This window comes from Chamaea fasciata, unplaced genomic scaffold (genome assembly GCF_029207755.1).
Source record: "Chamaea fasciata isolate MVZ Bird 193981 ecotype frontalis unplaced genomic scaffold, bChaFas1.0.hap1 SCAF_7, whole genome shotgun sequence".
In the NCBI taxonomy this organism is placed as follows: domain Eukaryota; kingdom Metazoa; phylum Chordata; class Aves; order Passeriformes; family Sylviidae; genus Chamaea; species Chamaea fasciata.
Genome location: NW_027094092.1, coordinates 25,918,427 through 25,934,435, shown reverse-complemented (window position 1 = coordinate 25,934,435; position 16,009 = coordinate 25,918,427). Strand labels below are relative to the sequence as shown.

The 16,009-nt window shown below is 42.3% G+C and overlaps 2 protein-coding genes across 2 annotated transcripts in view; both read right to left on the bottom strand.

Moving 5' to 3' along the window:
• LOC136291884 (cytosolic phospholipase A2 beta-like) overlaps positions 1-16,009 on the bottom strand; it is a 68,559-nt gene that overhangs the window by 44,302 nt on the left and 8,248 nt on the right. Inside the window, exon 9 of the mRNA XM_066186976.1 lies at positions 4,149-4,166. Coding sequence (XP_066043073.1) covers positions 4,149-4,166 — 18 coding nt within the window. The remainder of the gene's footprint in view (positions 1-4,148; positions 4,167-16,009) is intronic.
• On the bottom strand, positions 6,800-14,675 carry LOC136292411 (acyl-coenzyme A thioesterase 1-like). Its single transcript, XM_066188090.1, has 3 exons — positions 14,160-14,675; positions 12,621-12,823; positions 6,800-11,572 (listed from the first exon to the last, which is right to left on the bottom strand). The coding sequence occupies exons 1-3, from the start codon at positions 14,611-14,613 to the stop codon at positions 10,970-10,972; spliced, it is 1,260 nt and encodes a 419-aa protein (XP_066044187.1). The 5' UTR covers positions 14,614-14,675; the 3' UTR covers positions 6,800-10,969.

The following is a 16,009-nucleotide window of genomic DNA, read 5'->3' as shown; positions in this document are numbered from 1 at the left end:
TCATTTGAAAGGTGATCTAAAAGGCTTTTCACCTACATATATAATACTTTCACCTCTATACATAGCAGTTAGAGCCTAGGAAGCACCAGCTAATCAGTTACAGGCAGGACTTTCTGACTGTTCAAAACAGTTTGAGTTGAGGAAGATTATTGACCTGACCCTTCAAATTTTGTCACCCTGACTAGTGAGATTATGCTGCCATCTTGTGACCTGTACATTTTACTTAGCTACAAGTGACAGAATTTTTCCCCTAGACTGGGAGGACAGTGTACATGATCTCCTTGGTTCAGAGGTGCAGTAATGATGCTTTGAGCAGCCGAGAGCCCTCTTTTATATTCAGACCCACACTGTCTCTCCTTAGCTTTCTTATCTCTCATGGGCAGCATCCTTCAATGTCAACATGCTTCCTAAAGAAGTGCTGTCCATGGACAGGCCTGAGTAGAGCCAACCCTGCAGAGAGGATGAAACCTACAGTTTAAAGGACTAGGGGTTTGTAATAAAAGCTACAGAATGTCCCCCTGCTGCAAAGAGAATAATATGTTCTGGAAAGCAAAGCACACACTTAGCCAGCAATTGAAAATTACAGTAAACACTGAAAAAAGAGAAAAAAAAAAAAAAAGAGACATATTCTTTACAGCTGGGAAGCATTACTATAAATGATTACATAGTTTCATACATTGAGGATAAAATCTTCCTCTCCATCTTCTCAAGTGTACAGCTTGTATAATTATGGTAACATTTTCTTGCTTGAAAAAAAAATGGTGTTAGGATTCTCTGTATTTTGAATCTAAATAGGGTTCTTGCATCTGATCACATTAAATAAAATAGCTGTATGCCAAATGGTTATGCTGTTCCCTGAACAATACAGACTTCAGCTATGCAGTGACACAGCATTTTGAAATACCTGGAAAAAGGTCAGTGTGACTGCAATCACATTGAAAAGCAAGCTGGGATCCCCTCCCCCAGTAATGCCCCATTCTTTCCTTATACCACAACCAAATGTGCTTCCATCAGGGTGTACACCCACAGCAATTTCAAACAGAAGACACAGAATCAAATCTTGAAGTGCTGGCAATACGAAATGCATGGCAAGGCAGGAGCAGGCACATACCAGGAACAAAAAGGCTTGAGGGCTCTGAGGCAACAAGGCAGCTGCTCTGAGCTCAGACACATTGTTTGGGAGAGCCCACAGGCAGCATCCATCACTAAAAGGTTCCCTCAACACCTCTACCTGGAGACAAACCATCAGTCTTTCCTCACTACCAAAAAGTCAACCACCATTATACACCCAAAACACATTTCCTTTCACATCCTTGTTTGCCAAAGTAAACCAAAGTATCCTGCATTTAGTCTGATCAGAGTTTCCAGGACATACTGTATTTTCTTAGGGATCTGGCATAGCAGAATAAGAGCTCCCAACTAGCCACTGAAGGTTATGTTTACCCATACAGTAAACCATGATTCTAGAATATGAAAAGAAGACAAATGAATCTCTGTACTCACCCAGCATCCATTTCTGTAAGATGCTGATCACTTTGGCACCAATCTAATATTTGTAGATGTGTAAAATCCCACTGATAACAATCGGAAGTCCTTCAGGATATGTGCCATTTTTGCTCATAGTAATCTCATGGTCAAAAATCCTGGAGTGTTCACGACTCCACCTAGAGAGCTGAAACAAGAAGTCTTTAGAGCAGATAGATATTGCTAAAGAGACCCTTCCTTTCCTCTGACATGGGTAGAAGACCAGCTTAAGACAGCAGAAGGTATTCTGTTGTCAGAAAACCTTTATGAATCCAGACTATGTTCAGGGATTGCTGATGTTTTTAGTGCTATGGAAGTAAGGCAAGAATACATAGGAAATCCATAGCTGGCAAGGACATACCCTTTTTCTCTTGCAAACTTAATCCACATACAGAAATGGACAGCCACATATTAATGAAAGAGGTAATAGTTCCCTGTAGAAATCCTTGTCATGTCAGCATTTGCATCTCCATATTCTTAAAGCCCAGTTACAGACATACAGATATTTTATTTTTAGATAAAATCCACCTCTGCAACAAGGGTTTGTGCTTAGTCTGCCATTGCTTCCTCATTTCACAAGGAGGGCCCAAGACTTAGCAGAAGCATTGAGTGAGCCCTTCTGTCCTTAAGCAAACATAATCTTTAAATCTTTCTAATATATAATCTCCTCTCTGTTGCAGTAATATGTAAGGCTCTTCCTTCTCTGATACAGTCTGCTCCCAGAATGGATTCAGGTTGCAGCAGCAGTCCAAACAGTCAGTGGATTAACAGAAGAGTTAAGTCCATACCAGTGCAAAGTGAAGCATGTTGTAGTTTGAAGGTCTACTCACCAGAAAAAAAGCCTGAGATCTGATAATTAATAAATTTCCTTTCAACATAACTCATCATAATAATCTGATGAACTGTATTACAAGAGATACAGGACTCATTTTGAAGTTTGTCAAGAGTAAGAACTCGACATAAAGCTGGCAATCTTCTAAAGAGAGACATGAGGAAAGAAAGAAAAGCAGAATTCAGGAAACTTAATAGAGGAAAACAAACTAAAATAGGAGAAGAATAAAGCAAAGGACCAAGAAGTGATAAACTGCAGAAACTCAGACCTCTGGTTGCTTAGGGGGCAGAAGAGAACTACAGAAGAGAATTTTGGTTTGGTCTGTGGCCCTTGCCTGAAAGTGGAGGTAGGTACATGCTGTTCCTATGGTACTGGCAGAAGACAGAGCTGAGGGTGCTGCAGAATTTCCAGCCAAGGAAACAGCATCATTACATTTAAGCTCATCAAAGCATTTCATGTTTCAGAGAAACATTTTTTAGATAATTATTGGCTTTTCAGAAAACAGAGCTTTTTTTCCCCTCTTGTTTTTCAGCTGAGAAGTCTGTTTGGAGGAACACAACCACACACTATCACTTTCAGAGGCATGAAAATATTGAAAACATCCTTAAACATGCTATCAGTTTCTACACCTCTTCAATGAAAACCTAAAACCCACGAAGAAAAATCTTGCAAAGATAAAAGTATTTCTGACTGTCTCCACATGTAATCTCACACTGGAGAACTGGGGACCACAGCAAGAAGAAACCATCCTTACCACCCACAAACATTCATCTGCCTCCAGAAGAACTATATTTCACATACTAAGTAACATTCTATCTAGAATCTCCCTGACTCTGGGCTCTGTACATGCGGTGACCCTCAGAAAAATCACTCTCTGTTTTTCAGAAGTAGCAGGAGGCTCTGTCCTCCAGGAACCCCAGCTCATGAGGTGATTTCTGCACTGTTCTACAAACAGAATAGCAGGAAGGTAACTGAGACATGCACAGGCACTGCTCAAGCCACAACTGGATGTACAGTGATTTACCCTGAACAGCTTGCTCAGAGGTTACAAAAGAAATGTGTTTTACTACATGAGTGCTACATGAAATGACCCTGTTGCCAAACCTGGCAAAGAGCTAGAAGAGCTGCAGAGTACACACAGGATTTATGAGACTAACCTCTGGATTCCTTCCAGAGCCGAGGAAATTGCATTCCTTTGAGGTCTGGACTGATGCTCATTGATGATGCAAAATTACGCTCTTCTGCAAGGAGAAGAAAAGCAAAGCAGAAGCACTGGAAAGTCAAATAGCCATATGTGGGGAACTGAGAAGAGTGAAGAAGGATAACAAGGATCTTTAAAAATTCTAGTCTCCTCTCAACCCAGCTGAAGGGAGAACCTGCACATGCAAAGTACTGGGAGCAAATTACTTAAAAAGTCAAATGCACTAAAAAGTTCAAGCTATCTTTCTTAAATTTGTGATTTGAAAGGTAGAGTGGTGTTACCTGCCTCAGCCCACCACCATCCTCTGTGTGGTGTCTGTTAAAAGGCTAATAATGCAGACAGAAATTATAAAAATACCAGCAAGCAAATGGAACAAGCAGAAAATGAAGCAGAGAGAGAAGACAGCTCTGGCCTGAGTATGTCTGAATTCTCACTGTGTGGTAACTATTAGGGACTAGCACCTTTCAGGTACAAAGCTTTCTCTCAGGCCTCAGAAGAGGAAAAAGCTATGTAAGGGGATGAATGGGGTTGGCTTTTTCCAAGCAGTTCTTTTGCAAGTGGACAGTGTTTTTTAGTCTATACAAAACAGACCTTAGTAGCCAGAGACAACTGGAAAACAAAACAGAGAAAAGTTATGTTTATCTCTGGTCTTTCTCTCCACTCTTTTAGGCATAGTATTCCAGATGAATCAAGGGAAACACAGACAAGGCAGAGTTTAAGCCATATATCCTAAGGAAGCTAAATTACCAGATGACTCACTTTGCTTTATATTATGTGAAAGATAACTCTTGGTAAAATAAAGCTCTCGTCTCATGAAAAAAAATAACAAGACTTCAAAACCTATTGGTCTAATATGGAATGAAATTTAAACCTTTTTCCTGAACCCATCATAAGCACTAATGTACCAATAAACAACAACCTGCTTGCTGATCAGAGCAGAAATCTGGGAAATGGGAGAACCTCATCAGGCAAAGCCAAGGCATGAGTTTCAGCTTTCTAAACCCCATGGAGAACCCCAGCTTTTAGGTTAAGGGGTATTTCAAGGAGACTTTTACCAGCAGTCCTTAAGAGGATAAAACAGAGTTATGCAACTAAATGATAACCTTTTCCCCAGTGGGAGAAAAGTGGTTTTTTAAATACTTTTCTTACCTCAGGACTCTCTAGCAATTAGAAAACAAAAAACTATTATTGTCAAGTCTGATGAGGGATTGGAAAATCTGAATGGAATCAACAGAAGAGAAAATAAATAAAATTTATTCCTTACTTTCTACACTGACCTCAAATTGAGGGAACTAGAGAAAATTTCTATAACCTGTCATTAGAGCTTCAGTAATGGAAAGCAATGATCTCTTCATAAAAGCATTTGTTCTCCATGTCCCAAGATAAAAAGTGTACTAATAACAACCAATTGTGAAACCTCTTAGTTCAGAAAGCAAATAAAACATGGGTTTCAGTGACTTGTTTATGAGTAGATTCTGTGTCCTCTGTTAGCTGGTGATACCATCACACATTGTCTGACACAGAAAAGTGGATTCATCCTGTGGCTGAGTAATGGGCACTGAGCTGATCCCTGGAATCCCGGAGCAGGGCTCACCATACACTCATCTTTGGCACTGCACAGTGAAACCATCTGGTTTGTGGACCTGAGCCATGGTGCTTTCACTTGCACATGTCTGTCTTCTGTCAGAAGGGGATTTCTGCTGGGGCACCTACATTCTACAGGGAAAAAAAAAAAAAGAAAAAAAAAAACCAACCCCAACCAACTGACAACAAACCAAAACAAAAAACAAACAAACAAACAAAACCCCACACACCCCAGGTTATTACAAAACAGAATTTTTTTTTAGTTATATAATATCCCTACTTGGAAGTGACCCATAATCTTTTAGTTATCCTTTGCTTTACACTCTCCATTCCTTCCCTCCCTTCCAACAGACATTTATATATGCCCACACACTCACATACTTCCCTTTATGAGGGGAGGAAATTTAAGAATTGATACTCTTTGAATGAACACTTTTTTTTTCATTTTCTTTTTATGCACAATTTATGTACAATTTATACCTCTATTTTGGTTACTTTTTGATTTGTCTAGCTGGGTTACAGTTTTGATTTTGAGTGCCCTGTTTGGGAATTGGAATGGCCTGGTTTGTGGGACAGAATCAAAACTGTTAACAATAGAGAAAAAACAGAAAGCAGACATTATATCCTCAGGTGAGGGAAGACAGCCGTAGGAAGAACAAGATTCCCTAGAAGGCTTGAAAGAGCAGAATTGCCCCTGCACATTGCTTATCTATATGGAGCCTAGGAGGTCTCAGCTTTACAGGGAGTGGTATACAGACTGCCATGGAAGCAGTAAGTGCAGAGCTTAGTGATTCAGTGTGGTATTTCCACCAAAAAATACAGACCACTGACCTCCTTTTCTTCCACTAAAACAGTAGTGATATTGTTAGGTATCAAAGTGGTTTTCCTGCGTCAATATGACATATCTCTGATCTGAAATAACCCAGAGATGGGAGAATGGCTGGAGTCAAAGCACTGAGCAGCCAAAAATAATCCATTTTGAGTTACTGCTGGATGTTTGAGAACGTCAGGGTAACACTGTCCAGGGACAGACTTCTGTAGATGGCACAGGATTATTCATTCAAAACTACCTTGCTGAATTCATCGCATATTAAAATGAGAGCAGTGCATTTGAACTTCCTCTTCTAGATAAAAGCAGAGATATGCACATGCTCTGTTCCTACCCAGGACATGTCCTTTGAACCATCTCTCCAGCTCATCTCCTGACATCCATATTTCACAATTTTGTCTCCACGGTCGAATACGTCACTCCTTCAGGACCAGATCCGCTGTAAAAAGGGGCAGCACACAATGAGCCACCAAGCACTCACTTCACTGGACACAGAACTGGATTCATGATTTAGAATCAGCTGGACTAGTTATTACAAATATAACTAAAATCTGTGCTAGATTCTTATTTATCTTGGCACAGTATCACTCACCCCTGCTTCTGATAACCCCATGCATGTTCCTGCTGTTACCTTCTTTCATCCAGCAGAACATTTTAATCTTCTTTTTGTTCTGTTTTGCTTTCTACAGGATTACCTCTTAGTTAGAGCACTAACCAGAAAAAAGGCATGACTCTCCCTCTGTGCAGCAAGGGACTCTTTTAAGCTTTTTTTAAAAAATAAAACCACACCTTTAACTGAAGTGATTTTAATGTAAACATAAATTCCCAGTCCACATGCAAAACGTTAAAAGTTCAGCAGCTGAAGTAATTGAAAAGATACAATCCTAAATAAACAGAATGTAATGAATTTAATTATTTTTCTCTAAGTGCTATCCAGAGTCAGGGTACAGACACTTTTAGGTTTAACGCAAATTTTGCACAAACAATTTTTTAAGACTCAGCATTTCTAATTTTTGTCAACAGAAAAATAGCAGGGATATTTTGCAGTAAATGCTGTAAGGAGCACTAGTTCATTGAAAATACTAATCTTTCTTCTCCCCAAACTTAAAGCATCGCTTCGCCTATGCTTAATTCTACATTTGGCTCAGATTCCATTTCTGAATAACATGTACTAAAAAGTGCAGAATAGTGATTTTTTCCCTGAAATGGTAGAATTATAATTTTTTTAGCAAAATACTACAATAGAAATTTTTTTTTACTATTTGTATTTTGTCATTAATCACTGGTCTTCTCCCACAGCTTGATAACAAATGATCTGGTCATGTATTAAAGAACTGACTATGTTTTGAATTTAAAAAAAAATCTTTGGGCTTTCAAACACACACAGGGAACAGAAACCAGAAAGGAAGAAAAGTGACTTATAAATTACACCACACACCACATATTCTCATCTTTCACTTCATTCCTTCTCTTCTGTGGCCATGAAACAACCTTGCTGGCAGAAGCCACCCAGAGACACTGCTTCACCTGAAGAAGCTCCTAGGCTTAGAGAAGCACATTCGCATTGAAATCTCCTTGCTCAGCATAGTCCTTATTAAAATTCCACTGAAGCCTCAAATACCCACTACCTCTGCAGAGACAGCCACTTTATCAAAGCTGTTTCACCTCTTCTGCACCTGTGGTTGACTTTTTGCTAATAAAGGCATTTTGACCACTTTAATTCTACAGTTTCCTCCAAGTTATACGTATGTGTATCGAAATGCTTCAGGGTCAGTTTTCAATGCAAAGACAGAAAATTTTAAGAATGCATGGGCAAATCAGCACTCTCCATTGTTGCCTGATTTCATTGTAGGTAGGGAAATCATCCTGCCCTAAAAAAAGCATTGCAAGACATCCTGTTGCTGTATAGTAAACTTGTTCATAGCAGCTTATGTGTGGGGAGGTTCTCAGTTCTTAAGAGGCTTGTCACAAGCTTTTCTTGTTCTCAAAATAGAAATGCAGTGCAGAATGTTAAACAGTGGGTGACTAAGAATCAAGACGAGATCTTTCAGTTCAAGCTAGTCCTTTGATACTCTATTTTATCTGAAGCAATTTGCAATTAAAAGCAGATTACAAGAACAGATTTTCCCATCCACTTTCTATTAGATTTATCAGTGGTGCTTGGCAGAGGATCTCTTGCAGCTAAAGGTCTATTATCTTTAATTAAATAATAACTTTCACATTGTTCTTGAATAATGATGTCTGTATTCAGCAGGCCTGGAGAGACTATATAAAGCACTCTGACTCAACAGCCTGCAATTAGTAGAATATTGTCTAGAAAAAAACCCCATGATCTTAGCCCTGCTGGTCTAAATCATCTCTTCAGCAGAAGAAACATTAAACAGTCAGTCTTCAGCAAAATGCTGAAGAATATGCTTAAGAACAGGCAGAAGTGTTTTACTGAAATTAAGCCATTTCCAGCAATTTTATATTAGTCTGACACCAGTTTCCAGCTTCTATTTCCTGAAGATAAGTTTCAAATTTGAGTTTAATTTTAAAACTCTTCCCAGTGAAACTGAGTTGCCTTTAATATTTTCCTGTATGTGGCACAGACCTGCTCAGCTAAAATCAGCTTTTTCAGTCTTTCTTGTCAGATGCCATCCAAGTGATAAATAAAGGGCTTTTAAGTGGGTAGCAAAGCTTTCATTCCAGAGCAACAAAAGAAAGAGGTCCTGTGTGCTGCTGTGGTCAATGGAGTCACCACTCAGCTCCCCTCATCCTCTATTTGCAACACTGTTTTCTGTGAACCTGACTGCCAAATGCGACAACATAACAACTGGATTAAAGCATCCCTGACCACATTGTTGATTTACTGATGGAAAGTACTTTTATTTGTAATGGTAGTTTCCTATAGACAATGTATTTTCTCAGAAGGTCACAATTTTGTAATTCAAAGTATAGATCTGTAAACTGCCCATTGAAGGCTGGGAAAGCCCATTTTCCCCTCAGAAGGGATGAAAATAGATGTGAGTTATCCCACAGGCTGGAAAACAGCACACTGTTTTGTACAAACTTCACTGTGTTCAGTAAAAATAAAAAACAGAATTACTCATACTATAGAGAAACTCGCAGCCTAAGGCCCAGAATCTGAGGAAAATGTGGATCAGGAGCCCAGGGTTTTTTGACTGCTTCAATAAAACAGAAAAATGAGAGAAAAGGTCCCTTACTCAGATGGAACTGCTTAAATGTGTTTGACTTTCCTTGTAATATGCTATTCTGCTGCCAGGTCCTACCCACCTGATAAATATCTGGAACAACCACAGTCCACGCAGGACACAGGCACACAAGGGACAAAGGGAAATCAAGTGAGAGGCAACAGCACAAAGCTTGATGGATGATGAGTATGGGTAAGCAGGAGAGAGATGTCCCCACTCTAACTGCTCACACCTTCAGCTATGTGGTACCAATCTACCAGTCTGAGGAATAGGGGGTTCAGGAAAACCAGAGGTACCTGAAGGGACAGACTGTGTTGAATATATTGTATGAGAGAGCCCCCAGCCCTCTGAGGCCCAATGTGCTCATTTTGAGTAACCATTGCTTCCTGAAGCAAGAAAGTAAGGGCATGGTCCCTCCCTCAGTAAGATCCAGGCTCCTAGAGGACTTTTGTCTCAGCAGGAACTGGAAACCAGGGACTACACTGTCAAAGGAAAGATTTTTCTATCTCAATGCAATGCAGAGACTCCCAGTTCCTGCTTGCTTCTGTGGTCAGGGTGTGAGTCTTGACTGCTTGACTTCTCCAGGAGGGAGAATTTGCTCCACTGATACCATTGGATATGTAGCTGCTGCTTGCAACTACTCCACAAAAGCACAAGGTGGATTACAGCCCCCTTTGGGAGGTTTGGACACTGGTAAAGGGTAAGAAAATGCACATTTTTCCCAGAAGGTGAGGTCAGTCCCCTCTTGAAGAGCAGCATTTCTTAGCTGTCACTGAGCCCAGAGCTGTCTGCTGGAGTGGCAGGACCACTGAGGCAGCCCACCTCACTGGGCTTCTGGTAACTCAGCAGCAGTGGCTTTACTGTGTCCCCCCAAAATGGAGACAAACTAACTTTCACCATATGAGAGCAAGTACTTGGCACGTCTGTATCACCCCCATCTTGAACACTGTGCAAAACTGCAGACTCCATCACTTCTCTTCCCAACAGGAGGTGAGGACTTCTGCTCATGACCTCTACAATCAGGTGAAGTAACAGCTTGTGCCTACACCAGAATTGTTTCTTAATGTATTGACAGGTACAAAGATGGTTGAAAACTTCATTCAGATAATCTCAAGCAAAGTGTGCACACACAGATATACTGCACATTGCACTCACTGAGTACTGCAGTGAAAACTTTACCCTAATATGGAACTTATACGGAGTCAGCAAGAGATACAACCAGGGTAACCTGGGTAAGATTCACTGCTGGATTTTGAGGTACCAGAAAAAAAGAATGTTATCACTGCACTTCAGATTAAGCCAGAGTAAGTGCCTCTTCCCTGAGCTAAAATCAGAACTACTGCAACCTTGTTACTACGAAATGGGAGAAAACAATATACCAGGAGGAAAGATGAGTGTACTAATGTGCTGTCCAACAAAAATGCTGTTTATATCTAGGCTAGTTAAAGGTGCAAGATGAAACCATTCAGTGGAAAACTCCTCCTGTAAGAGTATTTCCTCTTATGAAAGGAGATGGTTGCAGATTGAGGGCAAAGACAGCTCAGGACAAATGCAATTTAGATGATGGGATGCTGGGTTGTTTTTAGACTACAGCACATAGACAGAGCAGATGGTGCCAATCTACTGGGAAGCTGGGGCCAGAAGTCAACTGAAATTCAACTAAAAAATGGGAAATATTTGAGGAATGAAAACAACTATGCAAGAGTGGGGTTTAGAGGAAGGCAGTCCAGGAAACTTCTGGTGAGTTTCCAAGATCCAGTGAGAGTTGAAATACCATCCCTGGCCAGCATCTATGACAGCTTCCACTACAGCTTGCTCTTAGGAATGTCTGAGTCCATCAAATGTTGCCAGAAAAAGGTCTGTATCCTGTGCCATGCATCTTCCTGGGCTTTAGCATGCTCTCTCCACTGCCCTCCCCAATGCACCAACATCCTAAGCACCCTGTGGATTGAAACTTTACACAGAGGTAAGTATGGTGGTTCCAAGAGGTGCCCTGCTCCAGAATAGGAGTAAAACTCCGCTTCCCGGCCATGCTGCCGAAGGCGCTCAACAGCATCCCGGCAATAGAGGTCACTTTTCCAGTTCATGTCATCCAGTCCACACAGGAAGAGGAACTTGGCTAAGGACCTCTCCACAGGAATGCGACAACCCCAAGTGGCTGGGTCCGTGTGATCGTGTAAGACATCTGAAAAATCTACTAGTCCAGACTCATCAGTGATCTTCATCCTCTCCAAGTCATATGGGTGGACAGGAATAGTGAAGCCATCCCCCTTGAGGGGAACAAAGGAATTAAAACTACTTCCAGATATGCTGACAGCTGCCTTGATGCCAGGTAGAAATGTGGCCATGGAAACGGCTAGCTCAGCTCCTTTAGACAAGCCCAAAACACCAATCCCGGTATCTTTCACCTGAAACAGAATTATGAAAACAATATTAACTATTGTTTATTTCCTGAGCTGAAATAACCTTTCCATTCTGCTTTCTCACTCATCCAGCTATGACTACTCATATTCTGACCCTTCCCTATCTCTGTTCAGGTTATATTACTCCCTCATCTATCCCTCTGTCGAGCCTCCAAAAGAGTGACTATGAATTCTACAGCTTCTCAACATTTCTCCTCCTGTAACACATTTGCCTCCTGGTGACCTGTATAGACAAAGCGTCCTTGCTCCCTCCACATCCCAACTCAGCCTGCCCTCAGTACGGGGTCTTTTACTGCTCCTCTCTCCAGGCCACTTTTTCTTGGGTTTATTTGCACTGAATTTCTTCATTGCAGTTTCTTCCATACTCTCCTACAGCTGACCTGTTATTTTCTGTTTTGTCTCGGAAGACATAATGTTCATTACACCTGAGGCTAAGTGATTTAAACAGCTAAAGCTGTTTAAATCAACTTGTTTCTAGGGAAGACCCTTCATATTAATTTCTAGATGTTTCAGAGCTCTCTGAGGAACAAGACAAACAAGCAAGGCTGAATTCTGCTCTCACACTGCCTACAATTCTGGTGTCCATGTGACAGAAAGCAAATAACTTTGCAAAACAAATACACATTAAGTAGCATTGCATCAAGATTTTAAATGCTACTTGATTTCCCTTGGTCACTTTTGGATTAAGTATGATGATACATTGCCATAAAGTGTCTTTCTTGCCCCACACACTTGTTCAAATACAGCCTCAGTTTCTTAAGAAATGTCACACCTCCAGGGCTACAACTGTAAAGGATTCTGCTGTTAGAGTGTTTTGTTATTGTCCTGCAAAACTTACTCAGAATCAAAAGCCTGTAATATCTCAGAAACAGTAAAAAGGCCAATGGATTTTTTTTCCCTTCTATAATCTTAAAAGATGCAAAACTAGTAAAAATTACTATTTCCTGCTTAAGCAATTTTGTACTTCTAATCTAGGAACCAGTTAGCAAACTGGAAAATAGTTTCAGGAAGAGCACCATAATTTGTCTCTTACCTGCTGCTGCTTCCGCAAAAAGTTCACAGCCTCCTCAAAATAGCTCAGTTCAAGAATCTCTGGTATAGCAGGGATATCTTCAAAGGACATGTAAGCAAGAGCCAGAGTCACAAAGCCTCTGCTAGCCAGAAGACTTGCTCTGTATTCAATAAGACCTCCTCCAGAGCCATACAAATCAATAAGTCCAGGGAATGGGCCAGGTCCTGCAATGAAAGGAGAGTGTACACATAACCAAAAGAAAAGTTCCTAGGGGTGTCCTTTTGTGGTGCCCCCTCAGCACAGGACAGTAGATATCAGAAGAAAATAATCCTCTGAAGCTTTCCATGGTGGGTATCATTCTCAGAAACACACAAAATGACTGTAAGGACATGAATTTGCACATTTCTTTTCTCTCTTAGGAACTCATTATAGGAAGTTCACATGTTGGACATCCCTCTCTCATTCTGAATTTCAGCTGGCATTGGCCTACAAGTCCTCAGGCCGTTGAGGATAAATGAAGAAACAGTGTTATTGCAGGAGTGGCTCTTCCTTAGGAACTATGCTAGCAGGCATGCCATGGGGGGTGGGGTACTCAGGTTGTGAAAGATACTCACAAACGCCAGAACAGACCTGTGCCAATTCAGGCTTCAGTAAGATCTGAGTAACTGCCCCTGAGCTCCTCAGCTCTCCCGCAGCAATAGGACCTTCCTTTCCTGATGCTGGTCTGCCCATTCTCATAGCCAGATTTCCCTTACAAGATGTGGCATTGCTGCAGCTGCAAGGGACTGTTTGTTAATTACAGAGCAAGATAGTCATGTTTAAGTGCCGTTCAAGGAACAGAAACACTTCAGGCTTAAAGCAGCTTTGCACAGGATCCATTCTCAGCACTGTCTGTGTACAGAGTTGTAAAATATGGCACCTGTTTAATTAAATATCTTGATTTTGCCATTTGTCTCCCGTCTCTCTAAGCATCCCATGCAGTCCAGCTGCTCAGTCAGGAGGAGACTTCTTTCTTTGGTTTTTCCTTAGCTAAAGAGAGACACAGAGAGACAGGTCCAGAACCTGCCGCAAAATCTGTAGCAGCTGCTGAGGGCATGGTTCTTCAGCCTAGGCTGGCTGCAGCCCGAGGCCAGTGCTCCCACCATGCTTTGTCACTCTTCACTCCACGGCCAGAACTGTCACGCATCACAGCTCTGCCAAGGAGCAGGGGCCTCTTTGTCCTGCCAGCTAAACAGAAAGGCTAAGAAATAAACACACTTTTTGACGAAGCTCTCACTGCAGGAGAGGTCAAGACACTCAACTAGAACAACCAGGAGACACCCTGCGTTACCACTGCTGTCCTCCCTGCACCACCATATCCTTGCCTTGGCCCTTGCCCCACCTGGGCAACACCTCCCCCTCTTTGCTCTGCTGTGATGACCCAGGTACCTGGACCAGGCACAGGCTGAGGGAAGTGTTAGCTGAGGCTTTGCGCTGGGTTGCTGAGTGCATTTAGGGACCACGGGGCATAATATGTGGCGTCAGTCACACCTGGAAAGCCAGAATGGAATTCAAACTCACCAGGAGGGAGGAAGAGGGTTGCCCTGAGACGACCTTCTCTGACCGAAATCCTCTTCACCCCCTCTCCTAAAAACCATCGTTCATTGGTGCATTTTCCCAGCAAGCAGCTCATGTCACCATGGCCTTCATACACTTCCAAGTCCACACAGAAAGGAGTCAGGACGTTCCTCTTTGCCAGCCGCTTATAGGGCGTTTTGGACTGCAGAGCCCAGAGCAGCCCCATGGGCTCCACGCCCAAATAGCTGCCCCCCAGCGCTGGGGAGCGGCTGAGGTCCAGCTCCCCGCTGCTCCCAGCTCTGTAGAGAGCGTGGGCTTGGAAAAGCTCCCCGCTCTCGTCCACCAGGCTGGCTCGGAGGGTGACCGCCTGCTGCGGCTGCAGCCCGGCCACACGGATCTGCACAGGCTCATCGAACAGGCACCTGCAGGAAGGCAGGACGGACACCCGCGCCGCCATCCCACCTCGGCTGGACGGAGAGCTGCGGCCCTTCTCTGGGGCGAGACACGAGCCTCAGCAACCTGTCACTCCTCGGGACTAAAATCCCGGCTCAAAGTCCAGGAGGAGTCATCATGACCACTTCCTTCAGTCGGCCGGCACGGGCTGCTGGGAGACGTAGTTCAGAGCACGCCCCTCCCCAGACTCTCCGGCTCGGGCGGCACCGACCACTTGCACGGGCACAGGCTGTCACTAGTTCTTGGCGAGTGCTTTTACTTTTGATTACGGAGAGAGACTAAATTTAAACCCCTAAAGCAGCAAAAAAGAGATATCCAAATTGCCGCGACCCCCAGCTGCAGGAAATTCCAGATTTGACGGCAGAACTGGGTTGGGAGCCTTTGCCAGGGCACAAAAAACACAAAAAATCCGGAAAGCCTAAGTAGCATGACATCTTAATCTAGCCACGAAACAAAGCCTGCTCGTGATCCCTCTCAAGCTTTCTGCAATTTTTAGGTAAGCACCACAATTTAAAATGAAACTTTATGCTATGTTTCTTTAAAAAGGCAGAAGAAACAGACGAAGTCTAACAATTACTCTGTTTTCTTCCCAGTAATTAATTTCCCCCACGTTGAATATGTTTCTAAGGAACATTTGCCAATAAACACCAGCTTTTAGTTTTCATAAGCAACGATACTATTTTTGCAACGTTTGTGAATTTGACAGCCTTGTAGTCCTACCCTGGTGGTGTCAGACATGTGAGTAGTCTCATCCAATTCTGTGGAAATACAAATGGGAATTATGGCTGTTTGAACCACACTCCTGGTTCAACCAACTTGCCTGACCATGCACTAAGCAGCAATTAATGGCAAAGGAATGAAACAATCAATGAGCTTACAAGCTGGAAAATCACACCTCATGCCATGAGACCACAAATATGCAGACTGATTGCAGATCTAGCAAAGCAACTCTAAAACCATCCCTCAGGATGCAAGAGAATGCAGCTGTGTTTAAATACCACAGTGAAAAGAAATAAAAAACAGCAATAAAAACGTGTAGCTTTTTATTGGAAAATAGCCAACATTGACTTCTGCATGTTCTCCTAGATGTCCTTCAGCCATTGTTTACTTGGGAAAAAAATTATTAGTACAGAAATAAGCTTTAAACTGACCTATTTATTGCAGAAGTTGTAGTTTCTCACCATCAAAACACCACAGCCACTGAACTTAGAGAATTACAACAGGACAGACTTTTGCCTTAAGCAGAATGCATACATTGGACTGGTGCAGCCTGATGCACAGAGCAGATCCTTCCTTGTCCACCCGGGTTGTTATGAAAACAATCTGTAGGTCTGAACAAACAGTCAGGGCTTCCGGTTTGGGATTTTCAAAACCTGGATTGTCTCCCTTCACATTTTATT

What these genes read in the sequence shown, in the direction of transcription:
- LOC136292411 (XM_066188090.1), bottom strand. Translation starts at nt 14,613, where the DNA reads ATGGCGGCGCGGGTGTCCGTCCTGCCTTCCTGCAGGTGCCTGTTCGAT. An exon ending in AACCCTCTTCCTCCCTCCTG is followed by an intron (nt 12,824 to 14,159) that starts GTGAGTTTGAAT and finishes CTTTCATTGCAG; the next exon opens with GACCTGGCCCATTCCCTGGA. An exon ending in TTTTGCGGAAGCAGCAGCAG is followed by an intron (nt 11,573 to 12,620) that starts GTAAGAGACAAA and finishes ATTCTGTTTCAG; the next exon opens with GTGAAAGATACCGGGATTGG.